The sequence below is a fragment of the Pleuronectes platessa genome, chromosome 7 (genome assembly GCF_947347685.1).
Source record: "Pleuronectes platessa chromosome 7, fPlePla1.1, whole genome shotgun sequence".
Taxonomy (NCBI): Eukaryota; Metazoa; Chordata; class Actinopteri; order Pleuronectiformes; family Pleuronectidae; genus Pleuronectes; species Pleuronectes platessa.
The window spans coordinates 12,124,340-12,150,055 of record NC_070632.1 but is presented as its reverse complement, the minus strand read 5'-3'; the positions used below and the strand labels follow the sequence as shown (position 1 = coordinate 12,150,055).

At 42.6% G+C, this 25,716-nt stretch overlaps 1 protein-coding gene across 5 annotated transcripts; it reads right to left on the bottom strand.

Annotated features, from left to right (window-relative positions):
- Nucleotides 1-1,173: 1,173 nt before the first annotated feature.
- On the bottom strand, nucleotides 1,174-20,156 carry fam107b (family with sequence similarity 107 member B). 5 transcript variants are annotated; one of them, XM_053427351.1, is made up of 4 exons: nucleotides 19,952-20,156; nucleotides 6,527-6,698; nucleotides 2,834-2,990; nucleotides 1,174-2,702 (listed from the first exon to the last, which is right to left on the bottom strand). In XM_053427351.1, the coding sequence occupies exons 2-4, from the start codon at nucleotides 6,652-6,654 to the stop codon at nucleotides 2,583-2,585; spliced, it is 405 nt and encodes a 134-aa protein (XP_053283326.1). In that variant the 5' UTR covers nucleotides 6,655-6,698; nucleotides 19,952-20,156; the 3' UTR covers nucleotides 1,174-2,582. The 5 variants fall into 5 exon arrangements, with proteins under 5 accessions (XP_053283326.1, XP_053283327.1, XP_053283323.1 ...); XM_053427352.1 differs by lacking the exon at nucleotides 19,952-20,156 and adding an exon at nucleotides 16,694-16,814; XM_053427348.1 differs by lacking the exon at nucleotides 19,952-20,156 and adding an exon at nucleotides 10,244-10,394.
- Nucleotides 20,157-25,716: the final 5,560 nt, after the last annotated feature.

Here is a 25,716-nt window from a genome sequence, read left to right as displayed (position 1 = left end):
CCTCACCCTCCCATTCCACACATGAGAGAGAACCTCTGGTAGACTTCGGTAGTCATAATAAGTCAAAAGGTGTCGAGTTTGTTCAGTTTGGAATACTCTAAAGACATGACGGCCTCCATAGAAAGGACACGCTCCTGATGAAAATACAAAGAATTTAAATATAAAGGGCCAATTCTAGGGTAAAAATATAATTTCTTTTACAATTTAAATGAAACACACTAGTGAAAGCATCACTAGGATGATTTTATATTAAATTTCTGCCAATAGATCCCTTTCACCTTAATCTTACTCACTGGCCCTTTAAGTTAAGCTCTTATATGGTCAAAACTGTTGTTACCACAATGGAGAAGCTAAAATCTTTTAATGGCTCAAGTTTCATTTCAATTCCATTTATATTAAGTCAACTCACAACATACAGTATCTCAAGGCACTTTACGGAAAAATGTAGAAACTTCCCCCATTGAAGAAAGCACTTGGCAGAATTTCAGAAGAACAACTCAAATTTTATATTAAACCGCCAACAGAACCAGACTCAGGGTTTGCAGGCGTCTGCCTCCACTTGTTGGGTTGAAAGGAAATAAATGAGGGGGAGAAGATAAAGAGATCTGGATTGGTTATTAAAATGCTGGTTTTAAACCATGTCCTTGCCGTCCTGAGCTCATTTTAATAATAGGCCATCAGGCTTTCCGCTTTACCCAACAAAACCTCTAATTCGATGTTTTCATTTTAAAAATAAACTAGACTTTGACATGTTTTTCTTTCTCTCTCTTAAAACCATTTCATTGGAGAAGCTGTGCAAACTTTTGGTGTGTTACTTTTCAAGCAATACATCAGTTGAGTCTGAAATGTGCTGCTCACTGGATGAGAAACCAAACAGATTCAAATCTCTGATGCCATTTTCAAGGTGTGTGAAAACCAGCTGATATGCAGGTTCGGTTCCAAATACCGCCCTCCGTCTAGACATGTGACTGCTGCAGTGTGTGAACAAAACCAACATTAGCTCCAGACTAGATAAACAGGGCTTATCAAAGTGATGACTGTTAGATAGGCCCACTGCTTCACTGTTATGTTAACATGACGGTTCCGTTTGGAAAGTAAAGCCTACTATTGGTTGGATAACAGATCCACTTCAGCAGCAGCATAACTCCAAATTAAGAAAAAAAAAAAGATATGGAAAGTTAAAATTATTTTTATTTCAAAAAAGATTCTGGGGAGGTAACCACGGTTACGTTGACGTCATCATGATAAGATCTCTCGTTTTGTAGAGACCCACAAATCTGAATTTTTGACTCACAATATTTTAGTTTGATTTTGAAATAGTCACTAAACGTGGCTTAATATTAAAAAAAAGTACTCACAGTTTCTCACATTGTGTAACAAATTTGTAATTTGTGTGCGGTGTACATATATTAAATAGTTTCGCTGGTAACACCAACTCTATTTCAGATTCTCGGATTTTAATGACCTGTCTGCACAATTACGGCTTCACTGTAAATAAAGACAAAATAATTGAGTGATAAATGTTGCAGGACAGATCAGAGTTGTTTCAGGAGCAGGTATCCCTACATGACAAGTGGCCGACAAGTGAACACTTTCAAATATATTTCTGGATTATAACAAATCCTGCAGTTGGTCAAACATACACAAGGACTGATCGGAGAGGGCTCAAGCTTCTTCTTATTGACCAACCTAAAAAAAAAGCTTAAATTATTTATTACGTAACACTTTTATTCATACAAAACAACAGAATATATAAAGAAAATGTCACTCTCATGCCGGGGAGTTCTACTATTGCTCAAAATTGCATTAGCTGAGGAAATGGCATGTTTAAAAACAAAAATAAAATAAAAAACAAAGGAAACAAGTGTTTCACACAACCGTACACTCCCTTTGTCCTGTTCTGGCTTCATAAACTATACTGTTAAAACAAACTATAATACAGAACGACTAAAAGTGTCCTCCCCTACACCTGGGCTAAAAGCTAAGAACATAAATAACAAAAGCACATTTATTTGGCTTTTACATTACACAGCTTCGAGAGTCTATCCAGTGTCCACTTTTCCTTATTTGATTCTGAAGATGAGAAAAAAAATAAAAGAACACAACGAGAACAACACCAATAACAGTAAAGAGAAACGACAGCTTGCTGTGGAGAGAGGAGTGAAAACAGAGGGGCTGAAAACTCCTGCATGTGTGTGTGTGCGTTTGGTTGTGTTGCTTCTCCAGCAGAGCTCATTGGAAGCTTGCTCCGCTCCCACGTTGAAAGATGTGTAACATGTTTATGTTCGGGTCCCTCCTGCGGGGGGTGCTGTGTGCTGCTGGGTGGGAGTGAGGAGCAGAGGCGAGTGCTGGCGGTCCATGGCAGGCTGACAAGAGGGGGGTCTTTAGTCCGTAAAGTCTCTCACTCCTCACCGCAGGAAGGAACAGCTTGGTTTGGAAAGCCAGAAAGTTTGTCTCGGACCACGGTCGGGTCACCACAGACAACACACTCTCTCTCTCTCTTTTGTACACACACTCCCGATGTCTCGGCGCTCACAAACACGCGCACAATCAGCCAGACCCAGACACCCCTGCTGTTGTTCTTAGGTGGTTCGTTCCTCCCCATCCGTCTCTTGCTTGGTCCGGCGCAGGTTGCTTTTCATCTTCACAAACTCGGGGGTGTTCTCCTGCTCCTCCTCGTTTTTCTGATCATCCAGCTCGAGCTGCAGAAAAACAGACACAAGCACATTGAAATTATAGAAGCCATGAAGTGTTGGTGGCAACATGTTAGACAACATGCACTCATCTAAGTGCTATAGAGACTCCGTTTATATGTATTGTTTCAATAGCTTACCTGCTCTAATTTCTGTTGTCTTTTCATGAGCTCTATCTCCAGGTCGCTCCTCTTCTTGTGGGCCTCCTGCTCCTCCTTCTGAGCCTTGAGAACTTGCTCCCTCTTTCTTTTCTCCATCACCTTCTGGAGTTCAGGTTTATTCTGAGGAGCGAGACCCCTGTGGAGGAAAACAACATGCTTAGCGGACAACCACTGTGTAACACATGCTGGTAAAACCCACTGGGAGGGAGACCGGCGTTCAAATTCCTGTGCGACAGATGATGACCATGACCTCATTCTATGACAACATGCAGATCTGTATTAGATGCTCGGGATTAAACATGTCAGTCGTGTTTCAGGGAAAGTTTTGATTTGGAGCCAAACACAGATTGTTCCATATTTTACAGATCAGCCTACGTGACGTCTGCCGGCACTGGAATCGACTTTGGAAAAAGTGATTTGCAACCACAAACTTTTGTTTCTTTTCTTTTCCTTTTATAGGCACCAGAAAAACAAATCATCAAACCCCAAATCCTGAAACGATTAACAATATTTTCCTCATGTGAAAGCTCTCTGGGGAGGATTAAGTCACTGGGAGCCAGGGGGATGGTTACACAACAGCCTGTGTTTGTGTAGCAAAACTCCAAAAAGGAGTAGAGGGAAGTCTTAATTAACTGTGAGCGTGTCTTGCGAAGAGGATGAGGAGGAGGAGGAGGAGGAGGAGGAGGAGGAGGAGGAGGAGGAGGAGTGAAATGTTATGCAATGCTCTAAACTACGAGAGGGAAGGGTGGAGGGGCTTTGGGAGAAGAAGTATTTAAGACAAAGGGAACAGAGACGGATTGGAGTCGGCTAAGAAAAGGCAAAAACAAATAAACAGCAAAGTCTGCAAAGCATTAGGCGGCACAACAAAGTGGCAGACGAGGAAGAAAAAAGTCTAACTATTCTTGGACTAAATTAAATTTCCATGTTCTTTAATAATTAAATTTGAAAACGCATGCCATCAGGATTAACTCTGCTTGTGGTTACGGATTTTGCTTCGCATGACTCTGCACAAGCCGCCTCCTCAAAAGAAAAACCGCTGCGTGCCTACCTGACTGCAGTTTGGCAACAACAATGCCTTAATTAAATGCATTATTAAGTCCGGAGAGATTACATAACTGAGCCCACGATGTTCGGAGCAGGAGTGGGAGTCAATTTCACAACACTGCACTTTGTCACTTAAAAGAAGTCACTGCTGCAGTTAAATAGCCTGGCTCTCCTGACGGCCGGGGGACTAATGAAGAACAGACTTAGCGAGCTGGGGCAGAGAAAAAAAAAAGAAAAAGATATGGCTGTTGTCGAGCACCTAGAGTGCAGGAAGGAGGGAGGGGTCAAGGTCACTGGGAGCAATAAGACGGGCAATAAACATGCTCACGCTACTCCCCTCCTACACCGTGGGCGACACTTACATCACTGACCCTCCCACCTACGGCCCGGCCTGTGGGTGCACGCCCTCGAGCAGACGGCCAGGAATGTGTGTTCAAATCCCACACATCAATACGTCCATCTGCTCTAAAGCTTCACCAGTTATGCGATGGCTGAATTTCTGAAATTCCTCTGTACTTGAACTCATATCTCTGCGAGGAACATTTTGAGCAAAGACCAACATTCTGTCCTCACTTATTCAAACGGCTGTTTGAGGGTTTAGATTTACTTTTAGGGTTAAGGCTAGAATTAGGTGAGGGTCTGGAATTTAGATAATTATGTTAAGGGTATGGTATGTTATGTTCACAATAATTGAATTAATTAGTAACACACAGACAGACAGTAGGACTGTGTTGGTCCTGAATCCCATACATTTCCTACAATTAAACATCTAAGAGCACAAATCTTGTCAAAAGGTGTCAGTGATCTAATTTGTGTCAGTTTAGGGTCCTTGTTATGCAAACAAACATCTCAATATAACCATCGTGTGTGTGTGTGTGTGTGTGTATGTAGGAGGAGAAGGGTCACTAAGGTAGCAGAGGCAGCAAAAGGCCTCCAGCCAGAGACTGTTTTGTAATCTTCATTACATAACAGTTTTTTTCCCCTTCTTCATACAGCCATCCATCCGTCCACTTATCCATGCATTCATCCATCCATCCTCCCACCCCACCACCACTCCCTGACTAATCCACCGGGGAAGCGAGCTTTCCATACTCTCAGTGTTCGATAGGAAACCCAATCATAACAGGTTTAAAAGCCCACCAGCATCATCTCACCGGCTTTAAGAGAACATCCTCAGTCTAGACGACAAGGAACAATATTCTGCAACACGAAGAATGTGTTTTCCTCTTCTAAACCTCTCAATACATTTCTTCCACGCTCATCCTGACCTCTTCCACATCGTTCAATGACGCTGTTTACAGCATCACAACAAGAGCACCTCACTCTCTGACCCGTTTAAGACCCGAGCATCACTGCTGTGATGTAACAGCTGTCATCCGCATGTTCTGTTTACGTAGCTATTTATAGCGCAGGCACAGAGCTGCACTGTGCGATGATAAAAAAAAAAACACAAATATCTTGTGTCAAAAGGAGATCGCAGTCCTCAGGATGCAAGTGTACGTACATATACACACTCTATCCAGTCTAGACTTCAGGCTGCATGCGTTCTGGTTCCAACATAAGGAGCCATCTCCTTGTGGATCCTGGACAATCAGAGTGACCTTTACATAACCAATTTTTGACACACTAATGCACTCGGGGCTTTATGTAATGGCTTCTATGAAAGTTTTATACGCTGAGCTTTACATAATAATGCTGCAGCTGCTTGAGGTTAGAGGCAGCAGTGAGGTCAGATACTCAGCAGGAGCATCGGCACAGGCTGCGCAGATAATTTCAAACCAATTACAAGAGAGAGGCTGGATTTTATTAAGTCATCCTGCATTTGTAAAAAGGTTAAACTAAATTAGCCAGGGTCCAGACACTTTGCTGTTTTCCCATAACTAACCTATGCAGCACACCACTAGAACCAACTGATGGTTTTAGCAAAGCCCCATCCATTGTACTGTAGTTTCTATATATCCAGACTGGAAATGTCTTTATTAGTGTCTTCAACTAAACTACTTTACCATCCTCTTTTTCTATTATCTTATTATTTTATATATTTCTATCTATTTTATTTGTAAAATTTGACTGCTTCAACCTATTAGGGCCCCATTTTCCTAATTTTCCTTAAATTATAATATTTCTTTTTTCTTTGACCTCTTTTGTGTTACTCTTTTTAGTCTTTTATTTTACTTAAAAATTGTTTTAAACTGTGTTTTCGGATTTTAAATAGTTTTCTTTTTCTTTTGTCACTGTGTTGTTTTTAATGTCCCCTTACAGAACCTTTGATTTACCCATGTGTATGAAATGTGCTCTACATATATAAAACTGCCTGCCTCGCCTGTATTGGATAAAGGGGATGGACAGCGTTTCACCACTCCATCAATTAATACACCTTTATCTGTCCGATCCTTTGCTGCTCTTGAAAAAAAAGCTGCTTTATTATTGTCTCAATCACAGACCTGGAATCCAGACGGCCGTGTTTAAAGGAACCATAAACCACGATAAATCTTCAGGTCGCTAATCATCAAATAAGAATCTCCTTCTTCTGTGAAAGCTGTAAATACCGGTTGTTTTACGAGGGAATAAAAGAGACAACAACAGATAAAGACCGAAGATGCATGAGTTTTTTTTCATTTTGCTGACCTCTTCTGGTTCATGAGCAGTTCTCGGTGCAGGTCCTGGTGGTTGCGGGAGTTCTTGACCGGGTTGATCAGCTTCTTGGGTTTGATGAGCTCATCACAGTCTCCCTCCAGATAGTCTGGCTCTGCCATGACACTCCTCCCCGGTGACAGCGATAGACCAGGGTCACACGGATCTGGATCAGCAGAAACAAAAGAGAAGGACCTTTATAGAAACATTTAAAACGTGATACAGACCCACTTCTTTCTTTTTTTGTGTACATATTTTAAGCCCGTTCAACGCTTTAAACAACTGTGGTTTCTTTGTACGTGCTATAAATAAACTTTAACTTGACTCTATTTAAGACGTTACTTTGAAACAGGTTCAGATGCAAATAAAGACATTTATTGGACAGAAATCTCACAAGGCCACAGATTTTAATGGGATCTAATAAATCTCCTAAATGTTCTCTCCTTTCAAACCCGATTTGAGCATCTAACTGAGTCTCTGACATAAACTCAGAGTTTGTCAATGATCTCTATGGTGATGGAGGGACTCAGAACTGAAATTACATAATTGTTCCACATTGAGAGGATGGGAACACTTCATCCTCCGGTCAGGTGATTCAACAACCACATGCAAATGATGAAAAGATGAATCACAGCAGCACAGAATCACATTCAAGTATCTGTCAGACACAGAGAAGCTGCTACAACACAACTAACCCAAACATCCCATCCATTGTCGTCCATCACCTCAAGAACAAAGCAACTTCTATTCATGACTTCCAGACTCAGACACATGTCCTTAGACCAAACCGCTAATTTCAGTGGGTTAATGGGAAAAAGCAATTTTATCAACCTATAAAATAACTGGGATATACATTACGTTTCATTAATATGTTAATCATAGACAACATGAAAAAACAGTATTTAACTTTAATGGCAGTTAAGTTCCATTTTTTACGGTTTTACTGCTTTGCTCAATGAAAATCCAAGTTACACCGGAGACTAGAGGTTTGTATCCTAAAACACATTCAAGCAAGTACATATACTGCACATGGACTAAATCAGAAAAGTACCTTACTTTTACCCCTAACCACCTAACCCTGTTAAAAATAGACAAAGTTTCAGCTCTGGGCAGAACTCACCCTGCAGATGTGGAAAGACTGGATATCTGAACATTGTCGCCATCTCTGCTATTTTTAATCGGAAAAGGAGAATCCAACACAACGTGCCTTCCTGCGTATCAGTAAACTGCAGAGTCTCCGAGAGGAAATGTGTTCTGTTCTACACAGCTGTCTGCAACTGAGCTGGTCCCAGTTCAAAGTCTGTTTTATAGTCAAGCTCACACACACTCTCCCTCTCTCTCTCTCTACTCCCTCCCTCCCTCCCTCGTGCTCCCTCCCACTTGCTTTCAAAGCACATCTCGAGATGACGAATATATATATATATCCAAATTGTCACGATTGCTTATGAAACAGATTATTCACTACTAAATAAATATCATCAGTTGTGAGTTTATGTAACTATCTTGTATGTAAAATAGTCATATGTATATATATATATATACACATACATATATATGTACCGAAAGGGTAAAAACTCAGTTTTACAATAGCAGTAAACTGAAGCACAGTACACTACAGAATTAAATAGGACTTTACATCATTGGCTGCAATAAATAGAAAGTCTTGCACATCATTATTTCCATAGAAGGTATACAGACCATGTTTTTCCCACAGTCTGAGGAATGACTTAGATCCACAAACAATCATGTTCTCAAATTCCTGTGATTTCTGAAGCGTTGCCTGGTGACAAGTCTCTCCTGTGAGCGACTGATAAGTCCAGAAACAAACTGGAAACACACAGTGTTATTTTGGAACTCCACTCAGTCTCTATTTGTTCCAGAGAATCATTTCACTGCACGTGCTAGACACAAAGGAGGGTGGGGGGGAGTGTGTCCTCGGCGTCAAAACATACATGCAGAAGGTTGATGCAATGACTCAAAGATACCACAAGAGGTCCACATTCTTGCATCGCAGGAACTAAACGGTGTCAGTTACATAACAAAGAAGCCAAAGATAAACATGGGCTGCCTGCTGCAGAACAAAGAGAGAGATGAAACGCACAAAAAATACTGTTGATGGATTTAATGTTAACAAATGAAAACACTGCTTTTACCAGTCGATCATGATGTACAGTCGTAGTGGTGACTAATCTCTTCTAATCCCGGATTATTACCTTTAAAAATGTATCTTTACCGTCTCAAAAACCAATCTTCAAATCTAAGTGTAGAATAAATACAATAACACAATCATCAAATTAAGTAAGATGAATTTAAAACACTGTGAATCTATTCCTCAGTTTATTTGGAAGGTATTTGAATACATGACTACATCCCTGGCTATGATGCTGGGGACGTGGCAGTCACAGGACATTTTGTGACACCCCCAGGACACGGCAACAGTGTTTGTGCACATGAGATCAGGGCAGAGGTGGGCAGAGCGCCTTGTGGCTGTAATCAGGGGCTGCACACACACACACAGACTCAGACACACACACACACACACACACACACACTCGTGCTGTGTACATCAAAAGGAGGCTTGTGTTAATGCCGGAAGTGGGGGGCAGAGCGACTTACAGACGGGCAGTGTTGTCAGAAGTGTCCGTTGGTTTAACACATCTGCTTCGACTTCCTCTGTAGCCCAGAGGGAGAGGGGAAGTGACATAGGGAGTTCAAAAGGGACCTGCAACCTCCAAATTGGAACCCTGCTTAAAGTCAGACCTATCACTGGTGGTTTTACACGTTCTATTTTACGCGCCCTCTGGTTTCACTTAGGATCTATATAGATAGCGTGTTACAGTTAAAGCCTGCAACACCTAAATACAGATAAAGGTTAACATGTATTTAGTCGTGTCTCAAAATCTCTGCTTCTACAGAAGTTGTACTGTATGTGTGGGTTTCAGAACTATACAACTCCAGAACCAGCCATGAAAACACGTGCAATGTGTTCATATCGACTCGTGAGTTTTCAACAAATCTATATGCACAAAAACATGTACGATATGTTAACATAGCCCCAAGCATCAATAAGACGAAAACAACATTTTTGGGACAAGACTTACTGCTGTTCCAGGAATCCTATTAAAACCGTGTGTTTATTGGTTTAGGGGACACACCCACACTGCAGAGACAGCAGAGACAGCAAGCGCACACACACAGATAATGAGACTACAAATTCAACATGTCTAAGCATTCAGGGATAAAATGGGAAGAAAGTTGATAAATACAATGGAAAAAACCCACGAAAAACTGGGTCAGAAGAAAGTCTAGGAAAACAGAAGGGGAAGTTGGTCAGAGACAGCTTTCCTCTGTTTACTGCACTCTCCCTGTCATGCTCATGACCTGTTTATGACTGATCTAACCTACTGCGAAATGCCACATTTTAGAGCTTGCTCATACAGGAAGTATTCACTCAATCTTTGGGGAATAGACCAAAAGAAAGATAGAAAAAAGAAGTTTAGAAAGCTTCAATCCATGTAAGAGGCTGAAACCTACGTTTTAAATGATACGTCACTCATGTCGGACTCACTTAAAAGAAAATGTGTGTTTGACAGTTTCTTTCAAAAAGACTTGGATGTGTGTGGATGTGTGTGATAAATGTTTGCGCAATAGTGAGTGTGTTTGTATTAAAGTTAACTGGCAGGTCGCATTAGAGCTGATAGAGGGACTTACCTTGGAAGGGTTGAGCAGCAACACTGTGCCAAGTGATTGCATTACCACAGACCGCTCTGCTATAAGAGCCAAGATGCACAAACACACTTGCATTCATAAACAGGCTAATTTCTCAACTTCCTCAACTGTCAAGTCATCATGGAGACCTGACACCACCCAGTGACACAGCACAACTTGCAGTATGCTGACAATTCAAGGCTTCCTAAGAGCCGCAATGAAAACCCGACAATGGTTGTCGTCAAAATAATCAATAAAGATATTATGCTTATTTGTCTTTTTTCCTCTTTCCTCTAGTTTTTCAAGCAGATTTTTTTGAGTATGCAAAAGGCCTGTAAAGTTGAAAAGTTTAAAATTCACAGTAAAGGGAGCTCCTGCAGAAAACACTGCTCCTCGCCAGTAGACGGCCGGTACTTCTGCATAGTTTTTATGTCATATGATATAAAAATACCCACCTAGTGGACAGTCTAGTATGTCTCCTAACAGAGTCTGGGAGGGACGAGAGTGGAGGCCACATTGCCTAGATGAGCTAGAAACAGTTGACTAATCAGAGCAGACTGGGCTTCATCAGGCAAGAGACACGAGCTGAAACAAAGTGTTTCAGACAGAGGCTGAAAAGAGGTGCAGCAGCAACAGACTGAATGAGGACAGTGATGTGTTTTCTGAACATTGGAGCACGAAAACATTCTCAAGTAATATATTATGAAAATTGTGAACCTGAGAAGGCGCACATCATGTCTCCTTAAAATAAGCGATGATGAACCCATTTTCCACAACCTGTTCAGCACCAAAGAACAGACATATTTAACAACAAGATGCTACACATGGTGGAGCATTTAGCCGCTAAAGAGCCAGAATTCCCGATGATGCTTTTGAATTCTGAAAACAAAGCGGAAAAAAAAAAAGAGTGAATATTGGACCAAAACTTACAATATATGGTATTGCTCTGTGTTTGCTCAAAGTGTAAATGGGCGACGGCATCCTACTATATCGATTTAAAGCTGAGATTATGTTATATTGCCAAAAGAAAATAATGCTAAACAAAAGCAATATTCCTGGTTTAATCTCAGCAGACAAAAGCATAGATGGGCAGAGTGATGGTGAGAGATGTGGGTGGACTACATACAGTAAATTGGCCATTATCTTTACTTTAGTTGCTGTATCTGTCTTTTGTTTCAGTGGTGTGAAGCAGTCAAACAATACTGTATTTTCTACAAGGAAGACAAACAATTACAACAAGTGGATTGTTACTGGACAAGACGTGAGAAAAACAAAGCTGGATCATAACCACGTGTCAAGCTATACAGACTATGGACAAGCACAGCTGAATGATGACATGTGTCACGAGTGTCCCTCTTGAAAGACAGAAGACGTAGGGCGAGGAGGGCAGCTGGTGGATCGGCTTCGCCATCTGACCTCCGCCCATCTTACTCCAGGATACAGGCACAAACAGAGCAGACCATCCCAAGCTCTGCAGAGGGAGGGGCGGCTGCATGATGGGCCAGTCAACTGTCGTGTGATGCTTGTGAACACATGACTGACCACACCCACTCCAGCAGCAAGCCTTAGCTGGGATTTATTTTCCACAGTAACCAGCACAAATGTGCACAGGGGTGTGGGGTCAGGGACACACACACACAAAAGCACGAATCAGCATTTTAGCTGCAGTTTGAAATATATACTGATCGTGGACACGCCCAAAATGATAAAAAGTTAATTCACGATATTAGATATGTATTTACGAACAAGCTCACAGTGTTATTCCATAAGAATTCATCCTCCTTATGTATTTCAAGAGAGCAAACCACAATTTGGGCCTTTGCATATATTCTTGACAACGGCTGCAGAGCCTATTAATGAAATAACAACTTTCGTATAAAATACTTAACATTTTCTTTAAACTCAATTTACCATCTGCTCTCTTGCTCTAATATCTCCTCCCTGTCCCATATAGTTCCCCTCGTTCACTCTTTTTTTCTTGGCCCGATCGTGTCTATTCCTCTCACAGATGGGAGGTCCAGCCCTCGGGGGAAATTGCGTCATCAATACCCCTAAAGCAACCCCCACACCCCATTCTTCCTCTCTCACACACACACACACACACACTTGCCCATTTGCTGTGTGTTTAAAGGCAGACAAATCTGGGTGTGCGTCTTCTATCCTTTCTGTTAATGAAGCGACCATTCAGCCACAAACATGGGAGGCCTAATTAAAACACACAGATAGATCGCTTTTCACGGACAGCTGAGGGAGGTGGGGGAGGGAGAGCAGGGTGTGTGTGTGAGAGAGAGTGAGAGAGAGCGAGAGTGACAGGAAAGTAAAAGAGAGGCAAAGAGTTGGTGGCCGAGAAGTGACAATGAGCTCATTGCTTACCGGACAGAGCATGGTCTGTATATGTACGTGCTTTTAAATAGGCCTCCCCCCATGACGAGACGCAAGTCGTGGAGGGAAGCACAGTGACGTACATGTGCGCGGAGAAACAATAGAGTTTCGTGCTTTCCTGCCACTTGCATCTGCGAACACGTTCAAAGTCAGGAACAAGTGGAAAGAAAAAAAAAAAGACATCCCACACATCTACAGCACTTGTTTGCAGTCTGGTACAGTCTGTGCATATGTAAGCAAAATGATACACCCTCAGGCAAAACGGATCTGGCAGAGGATGCCGAAGAGTGAACCAGCTGAAAAGAGAAGACTAAACACGAACATGTTTCAACAAAGCAAACCGGAGCTCCTCTTATGTGATTGCTATCAATAGTTTGAGTTGAATCTGTTTCTAATTTATTATCACCACCCTACCAGTGCAGAGAAGATGACAGAGCGAGTGGTTTATGAAGATATGATGTGGTTTTTCATCCAAAGTGCATTTGGGCTTAAAATACATCGAGCTACCATTTGTATTTGGCTAAACAAAACTCAATGATCGGAGGGCGAAACAAAGAGAGACACATAAAGCAAAGGGGGAAGTGGTTTCTTAAAAGTATGCCGGGGAATTTGGGGGTTGAGGTCTGTTTTGTATTTCCTGCTTTGGAGTGGTAGGGGGGGGCCCGAAGCGAATAGGAGGAGAGGAGCTGGGGAATTCTAGGGCCTCATCATGTACTGACCTCTTCAAGCACCCGCCCCGCTCCCACAATACGATGATGTCACTAGGGAGACGCAAGGGTATGGGAATTTACAATCAGGGCTTTAGGGTTCGTAAAGCGCAGATGCGCACACATGCACCGACACCCGAGGAAATGGATAAAGTTACGTACAGTGAATCATGTGAGTAAGGCTGTTGGGATTTAGCCATGGAGTCTGTCTAATGACCTGATGTCCTTAAGGGAGTACAAGGTGGTGCTATAGACTGTCATGATGCAAAAAAAGAAACTCATTACCACGCCTTTCAGCCAAGAGCAACAGTTCATATACGAAAAACATCTTAACTACAGTCACTCCCTCCTTCTGACTTTAATATATCTTAGCCCAGTGCTGACGATGACAGAAACTATCTGACTCATCTTCTCATGATCACTGTGTCTTTGACTTTCCCTCTTCACAAATCTGAAATATAAAGAGGAACTGTGAGGAAGCATTAATAGAAGTTTAAACTCTGAACATCACACAAAGGCCGTCTCTGTGCACTGGACACTGCGACTTCAACAGGCAAAAAGGAGGAATGTCCACACTCTACTTCTCATGTCAAAGTTACTTCTTGTTCTCCATTTTAAAACTTGGTTAGGTTCTGATTCAAATCACAGTGTTGTGACCTCTTGTGGCTACAGTTCCTCAAATCCGTGTCCGTGATACTTTCCGCCTCTTTGCTTCTCGCAGATGGCAACACTATGGTTACGTTTGGTCTTATCTCATTACATTGAGAACTTGACTACGTCTACATCCAGCTTTTAAGACTCGATTGCAGTTCATGAACAAGTGTCCGGCTGTGATGGCTGATGTGCCACATGATCGGATCAACCCGCTGTCAGTAAAAATAGGTTCTTATATAGATATCGACACATGAAATGCCCGTGATGATGCCGAAAATGTCGGGTTGGGAATCTGCGAGTACGCAAATCTATGTACCGCTCTGATAACACGTCGCCTTGTATTTGGACACAGCTTTTCCCAGAAATCCCTTCTTCTTCAACTCTCCAAAACAGCAGCTGCACTGTTCTGCCACCGGCAAGTCCTGTTTTCAGAGTAAATAAGAAAATGTGATTTCTGGTAGCGCAGAGCTGAAACACGCCCGGTTTGACAGTTGGCGTTCAGCACTGACTCGCAGTTTTGTTGAAGCACGTTGTGTGAGCTGCCGGGGGCTGAGGCAGATTACAGAATGAATGGGATGGATTGAAAAGGGAGCAGACACCACGTTGAGTCACGCTGTGGGAATGTGATGAACCTGCAAAGTGATTATTGCTTTGGGCTCACAACAGCATAGGGCGGGTGGACACACACACACACACACACACACACACACACACACACACACACACACACACACACACACACACACACACACACACACACACACACACACACACACACACACACACACACACACACACACACACACACACACACACACACACACACACACACACACACACACACACACCTTCTTTATGACATCTTTGAGTGACAGAAACATTTGGATGCACGCTACATGCACTTTTCTTTAAAAAGGTTCAAATCAAAGTGCCTACTCCAACCAAATTCGGAACACATGTCCTGACGGTGACTGGCGGTGGAGGGGATGGGGGTGCAGTTTGGGGTCACACCTGTCAGTCAAATACAAAAGGCTGGTCTAAACCCTTTCACAGCTGACACTGACACATGTTCCTGGACGTATATGCACGGGCCCTATACGAACAGTTGCACTGGAACAGATGAGCAACACATGCACAGAAGAAAAGACTGTTTTGGCTCCACAGACGTATATACCCCCTAGAAGGCTAATTACAGACAGAGCACATGCGTGTTTCATGTGGCTCCTCCTCACTGAGATGTAAACATGTGCCTATGTGCTGAACGTTCCTCACGCACATCACCCCTCTACATGCAGCCTGTCTCTTCGGTGGTTGTAAAAAACAACGTAGTTTAAAAAGACAAGCCCCGGCGGATTGGTCTGGCTCAGCAGTGTCAAGTGCTGCTCGGTCATAAAGGAAGTGTCTTTGTTACGGCTCCGCAGTCAGTTTCCTGCTCCAGATACAAAGCTTTGTGCTTTACTGCTGTTTTCTACCTCATGGAGCAGAGTCACGCCCCCTCCCCGCCGTCAACTGGCTGAGCCCAGCTGGGAGCCTGAATCTCATTGGCTGGGAGGGGGCACACTGGAGAGGCTTTGCGAGGTACTCCTTTGTTTACATGGTAGTAGAGAAAACCCCAATAACAAATGTTACCTTGGAAAACCAGACAATCTACAGTTAACCAGACAGACACGCAGGGGTGTAAAGCTGATGCACACACACACACATACACAGATAATGATTTAACCGGGTGTCCTTATTTAACAGGCCAGATGAAAAGTCTTTGTTCTCTTTTCTTTATGCACGACATGACACAAAATATATGCTGCATGCATATATTTAGTTAGGGACAGTCTGCAATCATGTGGTTTCATTGTCTGATGAAACTTTCCAAAGCCAGTATACATTCTGGAAGCCCTGCAGACTTCAGGCTGCAACAGAAACAAGAGGCGTATGTTCCCGTTTGCGTTTTATAATAAGAAGACAGGATCATATATCTCGATACCGACTTACAAAAGAACTTAATCCAATTCATGCAGCTCAGACTCCCAATCTCTCTATACTTCAACCTAAGAGGCTGCGAAGAGGAAGGCATTTAGAATCTGCGTGCGTGCGTGTGTCATCTATTCCCCGAGACGACGCAAAGTGGTCAGCACGGTAATGGGGCTTTATTGTGATTGAGGCTGCAGCGCAACAGCAGGAAAATCGATGGGATTCTGCAAGAAGCTGAGTCTCTCTAGGTGTGTCTGTGTGCGTTTGTTTTAGTCTGTGGTGTGCACACACTGTATCCCTCCTATCTCTCTTTTATGACTGAATCAACATCAAGTCCTCAGGCAGCTCCAACAACTGAGTCAAGTCTCTGCATGTCCGACTTCAGGATGACATGACCCCCACTCTCCAAACCAGAGCACCTTGCCTCCCACCGCTGCTCTTCATCAGGAAACTCAAACCCCAAATAGTGACAACATAATCTAATACCATGGTTACAAGACCAAAGCACAGTGTAAACAAACCCTTTGTGCCGTTGTCAGATTCTATGATTGCATCACTTGTGTTTGCATTGCATCATGATATTTCATTCAGGGCAGTAACTCAGACAGTGTCAGGGAAAAAAGCTGGCAAAACAGACCATGAAGACAAAGCAGCCAAACAACACATTTTTAACATGCAAATGAAAAGATTTCCCGTTAAAGTTACTGTAAGACTTCACGGAAGCCTTCTTACTCATTTTTACCTCAGCCAAGGCGGTTGTTTTCGTCTGTTGATGTGTCTGATATTTGGCAGGATTACGCAAAGACTACAGAGCGAATCAATAGGGAAGCCTGGTGTAAGGTTGTGAAACGGGTCGGGCAAGAACCCATTACATTTTGGTGTCCAGATAAGGATCAGGGGGCGGATCCAGGTATTTTTTTTACGTGAAATGGGGCATTTTTCAACATTTTCATTGATTTCTCAGAGAATAATTCATGGATCTGGATGTAAAATCACCAGGCCTGTTTAGGCGACTGATATTTATGAGTGCGTGCAATTTGGTAGATTCTTTTAAATATTTGGTTTTGTAAGAGGACTGTTGGGATTTGTCAGAAGTACACACCCTTATCTGCTGAATGCCATTCCGGTTATGTAAGTGGAAGTCTTGAAAAAGCTGGTTTCGGTTTCGCGGTACAGTCAAAACCAGCGCGAAGGGGCGGAAAAAAAACACTCGCTTCCTGTGTCAAATAAGAAATTGGACTTGCTTATGTGTCTTGAAAATGCTTCACCTCTATTTCTTATCTTCTTCAATTCTAACTGACACATGGGAGGTTTTGGCTGTTTGACATAAGCGGATCTTGACCTATGTTGAGTCACATTATGTTAAACATGCAAAGAAATGTGATATTTTATTTAAATACTCTGCAGAAGAGGTTTACTTTCATGAAGTTTGAGGAAGATAACTCAAGTAGGTAAAATGTTAGGGTAGGTTCGAAAACCATCAGATGTTACAACACCCACAATTTGTATATCTAGTTTTGTGAGACTATTCTAGACTGAAACCATGAGGACGAACCTCCCAGTAGAGAGAGCCTATGAAACTTTCTTTACATGGCTAAGTAACAGGAAGACTTGAAAAAACATGTGTTACAAAGAAAGCTTTCACAACGGACAACAATATGTCCGTGAAGATCTAAAAGTGCAAGATCATGAAAAACACACGCACACACAGCAACACCTTCTCGTGCAGTGTGGGTCCTGAGGATCAGCGCTTTCTGCTGACTGGGCCAGATTCTGTGACCACAGACAGACCAGCAGCATAGTGGGAGATAATACCGTCAACACACTTGTGGGGTCGCCAGTTACTGTACAACCCCTCCTGAACATACACACACACACACACACAAACTGACCTAAATACCTCGATTTCCTTGAGGTCAGGTTGAGTCCTTGACATGGACTCGAGATTCTATAATGATACATCTGAAAGAAAGCTGCGCCCGGACCACTAATGGACAGATGCTATTATAAAATGGAAAGTCAGACATTTCATTCACATATTTAAATTCCTGTGAGTGCAATAATAATGGAGCAGAGAGCATTCCAGTTGTAACACCCACCACACGCACACACACGCCCACACACATTCACACACACACTGTGACAGCATCGGCCCTTACGGGAAACAGAAGACATCAGCAAAAGAGACAGAGTGAGGGGAACAGGAGTGAGGAGGGGAGGAGGGGGTTCAAAGATCAGAAAACAGATGTAAATCGTTTAGCAACGCTCCCCAAATGACTAACACATGTGCAAGAAACTTTCCCCTCCCTGCACAAACACACGTACACTCTCACACAGACACACACACACACACATATATGAAAGCTCTGCACATAGACTGTATAACCTACTCATTCATACCACCTGCTTTGGTCGGTTCTCCTCTCACGAGAACACATCTGATAACCCACAGTAAAACTGCTTCAAATGTTGAAGGGGTTCAGTTGTGTTTGACAGGCTGCAAAAACCTCCACTCGCAAACACACACACACCCACACACACTCTACAACCTTCTGTCTATAGGGCTGGGTCCAAGCATGTTTGTTTAACGTCTTGTTAAAGTTTGACAGAAAGCATAAGCCAAAATGGAAAAGAAATGGGACAGGTTTAGTTCGAGGCTGACGGATATGTTGCAACCTCACAACATACCACACAAACACACACAGTCACATCTCTGTGGGTTCAGAGGGCGTTAGATTGACTTACATTGATTTCCTGGACACTTACTCTAACCTTAATCATAGTTACTACATGCCTAAAGCTAATCTAAACCACATCTAAAACATGTCTTAAAATGTAATGATTAATGTATTGAGGACTTGCTTTTTGTCCCAGTAGGGTGACTGTGTGGACAGATATTGGTCACAACAACAACAACACACACACACACACCTCATGACAGTTGGAGTCTGAGTGCCTGATGACAGCAGCAGGCCAGTGTGTCAGCTCTGACTGAGGCCATGTGCTTTGACACACAAGGCTGCTAGTCATTGCTGTGCTATCACACACACTCACACACAACCTCACAGCCTCTTCCTCACAAACGATGAATTCAGACACAGCTCATGTACAACATATGGTCTCTTCTTATACTGCTTGTCCAGCAATCAGGCCTCATTCAGAGGATAGAGACACTATGCTACAACTATTACAAGTATTATATGTAGGACAACAGTAGTATTTGTACGATGACAGTGGTACTTGTACGATGACAGTAGTACTTGTAGGATGAAAGTAGTACTTGTCGGATGACATAAGTAATTGTAAGAGGACAGTAATACTTGTAGGATGACAGTAATACTTATAGGATGACAGTAATACTTGTAAGATGACAGCAGTACTTGTAGGTTGATAGTAGTACTTGTAGGATGACAGTAGTGCTTTAGTGACACGTAAGAAAAACAGCACAAAAAGTCTCGACCAAAAAGCTCTTTTAGACAAATCTGTAATCTTGCGATCGCTTAAAAACACTTGAATGTTGTTTTTGTTTTGAATTGTTAAATAACATGTACACACATATGGTCAAATGTGCGCTTTACATGTCCCATAACATCCTCTATGCAGACACACACACAGACAGACAGATGGATAGACCAGGAATAATAAAAGCCGAGGTTTCCCTCCGCTATTCTCCTCCTACAGCACAAAGTGTCCGTGAACACACCACAGTGCCACAAAGTAAACGCAACACAACAACCTCAACGTGTTTGTTCTTCGCGGTCTCCTACAGTCACGCGGTACAACAAAAGACAGACACAATGAAGCAAGAGTTTGTATTTTGCAATCTCATCCTCTCATTCTCTCCATCTCTCCCTTCCTCCTCTATCCTTTCTTTCTGCCCCACAAACCCCTGCTTCAGTGGACACACACACACACACACTGTTCACAAACAACGTGCTGCTTTTGTTGGAGAAACATAATCGCGAAAAAAAACACATCGCACACACACACACACACTTACCTTCAAAGTCGACTTCCCCAAACTCAACTTGTCTGATTTTAAAAATGACAAAGTGACGCGGGCTTCATCGGAGCGTGTCCCGATCACTTCCTAGGGCCGAGGTGTGTCTGCGAGACTCCTGCGTTCAGAAACTGGTCTCACACACACACACACACACACAAACACTGACACACACTCTCAGCCAGGACCCATAGAAAATGTAAATGAAGCTGGGTGGGAGGGATGGAGTGACGTAGGCAGAGGCCCCTCCTTCTTTGTCTTGATCTGAGGGACTCCTCCAGCTCAGGGCGGGGCGTGCGCGCAGCCCACGAGGACCTGCACACACACGAGCACCCACGTACACACGAGCCCTCATTAGCACTCATGATCCCCCACATACACAAGAGCACCCGCATACACACGAGCACCAATCATATAAAGTGACTTAATCTATCATTTTCAATACAAAAGAAATGTTCGTTATGTTGATTTACTCAAGGTTTTGTCATTTTTACCATGTCTAACATTAGTCTGATATATCCTTGTTCTTTTATTTTAGTAGGATTTTATCGTTATATTACAAAAAATATATTAGTCGACCAATTTGAGTGACCAGTCGTACAATTTGTTGTATGTATAGAAGTTTTTTCATCACCTGTGAGAGTTAAGGACAGATAATGTTGCACCGTGTACACATTGTTGAATCCTATCAGTGAATCCTGATCTGTGAATATGGGCTACGCAAATACAATTTGATTGATTGACTGTTTAAGCAAAATTATACTAAACAAACCTAAAACATGATGAAATAAATAAATAAATAAAGTCAAAAAGTTGCAGCATGCTGGGCTTCATCAGGGGGACTAACCAGTTAAGGAGGACAAAGTTGTATATGGGCCTTCACCAAAATATCATATCATATAATTTCCCTCTTTTCCCCATTTCTTGAAGAAGTTATGGTTGGAGTTTGTTCCCACAGATGGATCATCTGATCATTCGTCACTTTGACTACAACAGCTCAGTCTGCTGCTGCTGCTGGTGCAGACTGAATATCCAGAGCATTCTCAGTGATAAAGAGTAATCTGCTTAGTGATGAAGGTGGATCTGCTTATCCATCATCCTTCTGTTCAATCGGCTCACCCAAGCCCCCAGCTTCATGGCGTTCTGATGGTTTACTTAGGTCAGGGGCTAGATACAGTGTTATTCTCTTACTGGGTTTGATCCCTGTTATGGATAAAGATCTAAGTTGCTGCACAACTGAAGAGCAGGATTACTGGAAATGACCAAAAAAAAAAAGAGAGTACAAAACTGCCAAAGGGTCTGGATTGAAATCTCAACATGTGGGAGGAGGGGGTGTCTGAGAAGTAAAACATTCCTAAGGACCTTCTCATAATTTAGGAGAGGGGATGACTAAAGTGTTGAGCTGAACAATAGGATGAGTCATGACAGGGATCTCCTCAGACAGAGGGGGACCCTCCCTCTAGAGTGGGGCTGAGCTCCCACCATGCAGGAAACAGATGTGTACAGACCGAGTGTTTGTGTGTGTGTGTGTGTGTTTATGTGTGAGAGAAACCAAACCTAAAAACTATCCCCACCAGACCACTGTATCACATGGGCTGTTGTTTCTCAAACGGATATTTCCACATTTTGGGATCTACATAAAAACATTTGTTATCTTTCTTACAGAGAGTCAGATAAGAATTTTACTCATATCTGTAAGCTCAATTTGTAGCAATAGAGCCAGCAGCTGGTTAGCTTAGCATAATGACTGCAAACAAAGGGAAACTGCTAGCTACACTCCAACCTGAATACTTTGTATATTGTTTGTTTATTTGTATTACATTACATTACATGTCATTTGGCTGACGCATTTGTCCAAAGCGACTTACAATTAGTACACTCAACATTTATGAGGGGCCATTAAGGGGCTCAGTATCTTGCCAAGGACACTTCGGCATGCAGATGGGGAAGAGTGGGGTTTGAACCGGCAACCTTCTTGTTGGAGAACGACCACTCTACCCCTTGGCCACACCGCCCCAAATGTATCAAATGTAAACAATTTTTTTTTAATTATTTAGCTGTTTAATGGCCAAGAGGTAGTCTGGCCCATAACCCCCTTTAAAACTCCTTACAGACCCGAAAGAGGTCTCAACTTCAAACTCAAGACATGTTTCATTCTATTTATTGTTTGTACTTAAATGTATTTCATTTATTCTGTCTACTTGTCTGTACGTTAATCTCTATAGCATTTAATTTTGTTCTAGACTTTATATTGACAGTTAAGGCATTGAAGTCAATTGATTAATTCAGAGCTTATGTTTCATTTAAAATAACACAACAGACACTCCCTCATTATTTGTGTTAGAGAGTGTTATTTAAATAAACCACACGAGAGGTATGAACCATTACTTCTATAGGAAGAAAGTACTTCACTATAAAACAACTTCCCTGCAGATCGAGCGATAGCGCCTCTATCACTTGTTTCCGTTTCAGTTGGTTTCGGGGAAGTTTCTAACTTCTTCTTCTAAACCGCAGCGGTGATGAAGAGATCCAGATGCACAGTTTCATTTCCGATTCACACTCAAATAGTGGTTTCAAAAAAGTATAGAATCTCTTTCTCGATAAAAAAAACACACAAAAAACTCTATATCATGTTTACCTAAAAGTTTTGTGGTGCTTGTATACGCAACGTGATGCCAGCTCCAAATGTTTGCATGTCCCTTGACCTGTGGGGAAACCTGTGTTGATGTGTCAACATACACACACAGTCCATAGTCCTGAGTACTTTGTTTCACTGTAAATAAAGTCTGATTCGTAGATGTGGAGAGGTTGGGACACTGAAGGTCGTCTTGTTACCTCTTCCTGTGTGTACATGGGGGTTTCCTCTCCTGAGCGGGACAGCCTGACGACCCCCTCCTCACTATCACACACTGCTGGTATAAATCTAATTTCTGGGACAGATGTTTCTGTTATCGTCCCAGTGTTTCCCACCATTCTTGCGCTCTTGTGTTTGTGTGTGTGTGTGTGTGTACATGTAGGTTGTGCATGTGAGGCCCTGTGTTTTTTCTCCGTCAGGCCTCCAAGGACCCCCCCTCTTTAAACAGGATGCGGCAGTTATCTGAAAACCGTGGTGACACAGAAGCTTTCCTGTCAGCGTGGGCAGGTCTCACGACTGATAATAGTGAATCTGTTCTGGAAAAAAAAAAAGTGAAGAATATTCTTGAGATGAGGTTAACGATGGACACATTTTCTGAACATCCTTTGCTCAATGGTTAAGAAAAAGAACACATAACAAATAGGTGTATTAATCGCACAAAGACAAAATTATCTCTTTATTGTTCTATTGTGAGCGCGAAATAACAAAAGGATAAAAAATCGTGAAGGTGGTAAATAATTGCACATAACTGCAGTGTGCATAAACACCAGCGGACCACGTGCGTGACCTACTTCTGAATGATTGGGGGTTTACACCAGCAGTCCACCCACCATATGATGAAGCAGCGTGTGTTCAGGAGCTCTCGGTTAAATCCGAGATACTTGTTGAACTTCTCCCTCTCTCTCACTGATCCTGAACGGACTCCATGCATTCTTTCCACTCTGTTTTCTCGCTCTCTCCTGTCTGACCCAGCAACAGTTTAGGCCTCACAACCTCGCCGCACTGGGGGAGAAACCACAAGATCAAATCTATGTCCTAAAGCGATTTTCCACATTTGTTTTGGAGGAAATAGCCAATTAGGTCACTGAAAGTCTTTGGGACTTCATTAGTTGTCTATGTGTGTTTGCACGCATGCGAGTACGAAGAGGGAATGTTGTGCCGACTGTTTGTGTAGTTTTATCAAGGCTGGCTGCTTGTGGGCGACACCCTCACTCTCAGGCCATCTGCAGCTCTTTGGGCAATAACGCTTTCAGCTTGTTCCTGCCTTTCCCTCTTATCCCTGTGAGTGTTCAACCAAAGTTCAGCTAATTCAATCAATGCTCGATGACTCACGCCACAGTGTCCCCTTCCACACACACACACACACACTCACACACATGCACCATGGTGTCTGGCGGGATGAGGTTTGTGAGATCAGTGGATGCGTCACCCTCTGCGCATACTTGTGAAATGATCTCTTGTTCTCCATCCTCATTACCCACCCAAACTCTCCACGTCTCAGCTGACACAAACTCTTGCTTTGGCATTCTTTCTAATGTAGATATGTATTTGTCATTCACTTTATTTGTCTGAATTGCCTGTTTCTTGATGTCTCTCATTAACACCAGCCCAGATGTGTCCCTTGTTACGAAAAGAGCAGAGACGTGACAAATACATTTCATTGTCATTGATCACTGACACTATATTCCAGCCCTGCCTCTCTGTGGAAGACACGGGCCTGGGCTTTTTTTTTTGTTACTAGTTGTACTCTTACTATTCATTGCTGTGTATTTTCCTCTTATCCCTCTTCTACCAGCCATTTGAGGCAAATCCGACCACAAACTCATTGTATTCAAAAGAAAAACGTCTCTCTCAAGCGCAGCAGAGGAGCAAATTACGGACTGTGTGTGATTTCCGGTATTTGCATGCCTGTGTGTGTCCGTGTTTGCATGTGTTTGAATGTCAGGCATGCACGCACATGCAAAAAAAGGCTCCAGATACAGTAATTTCACTGCAGTTCTTGGATGTTGTCGCCAAGGCTGTTATTACTGGTCGAGCCACCCAGATTTATTGAGCTTCCCTGTACAGAGCACTGCACTTAGCCTGATGACTGCCAACAGGAAAGGAGAGCAGATGGCTCAGTTACTGTACAGTAAGACGTGAAATTTCCACATTACTGAACAAATGCGTCCACAACTTAACGTGTCTATTTGATCACATGACCTCAGACATGTGTTTATGTGTGTGTGGTTATATATCTCTGCTGCACTCTTGAATCATTAATTGATGCTATATTTGTGTTTGTGCTTAGAACAGGGGCTAAAGGAGCAGTAGGAGCCTGATGGAGGTCTCTGCGCAATAAAACCGATTTTCATTGAAATGGTCATAAACAGTATATGCTAACAGTATGCTAAAACATCACCTCTTACATCCAAAATGAAATCATGTAATCGTTCTTCTACCTTCTACTGTTAAAGGACGGGAGGACAACCTGAAAAAGTGACATCAGATCACGGACATCACCACTAGTCATTCAGCACATAACAGCTACCACCACTGGAAATGCTAACACCGCTCTCTCACTGGACGTAACACTCCCAATCCTTTTCAGATTAGCGCTCTAGACACTAAGTGCTGAAGCAGCACAGACTACTCTGGACCTCATTGAGCCGTTTCAACGTGCAAAGACCACTGGGAGCTGCCTTTGGACCACACTGTGGGCTGCGGCTATCACACACCACGAAACACCGCCAGTGTAGCTGTCTCGGCTGATTTTGGTTCTTGAACGTGTAGTGTGTGTACTTTGTCTACAGTTATTGTTAATGTTCATGGTGGCTATTTCCAATACTGATGAGCAGTGACGGGAGAGGTGTATTTGTTTGTCAAATATCAACTGTCGTTCCCAAGAATCACTTACCCCACCTTTAACTCATTCAACACTCCTTGTACTAGTTCTAAATACAGACATGAAAAGCTGTTCTATTGCTTGGGGTATGTGCAAACAAACAGTGCAAACACAGTCTAATATTACATAACAGTACCATTAGACCTTTGCTTTAAGATTATGTAGACCCTTCAATAACAGCAGTTAATAATTAAAGGTGTAAAAAGAAAACAAAGATTTCAAGTCAAATGTTTGAGGTGAACAGGC

Bases quoted from the DNA above. Each gene is read 5' to 3' on its own strand.
- fam107b (XM_053427348.1), bottom strand. From the start codon at position 10,340: ATGAATGCAAGTGTGTTTGTGCATCTTGGCTCTTATAGCAGAGCGGTC. The intron at 6,699-10,243 runs GTAAGTCCCTCT...CTGCTGATCCAG, and splicing joins TGCTGCTCAACCCTTCCAAG to ATCCGTGTGACCCTGGTCTA. The intron at 2,991-6,526 runs GTCAGCAAAATG...TTTCCTCCACAG, and splicing joins CTGCTCATGAACCAGAAGAG to GGGTCTCGCTCCTCAGAATA.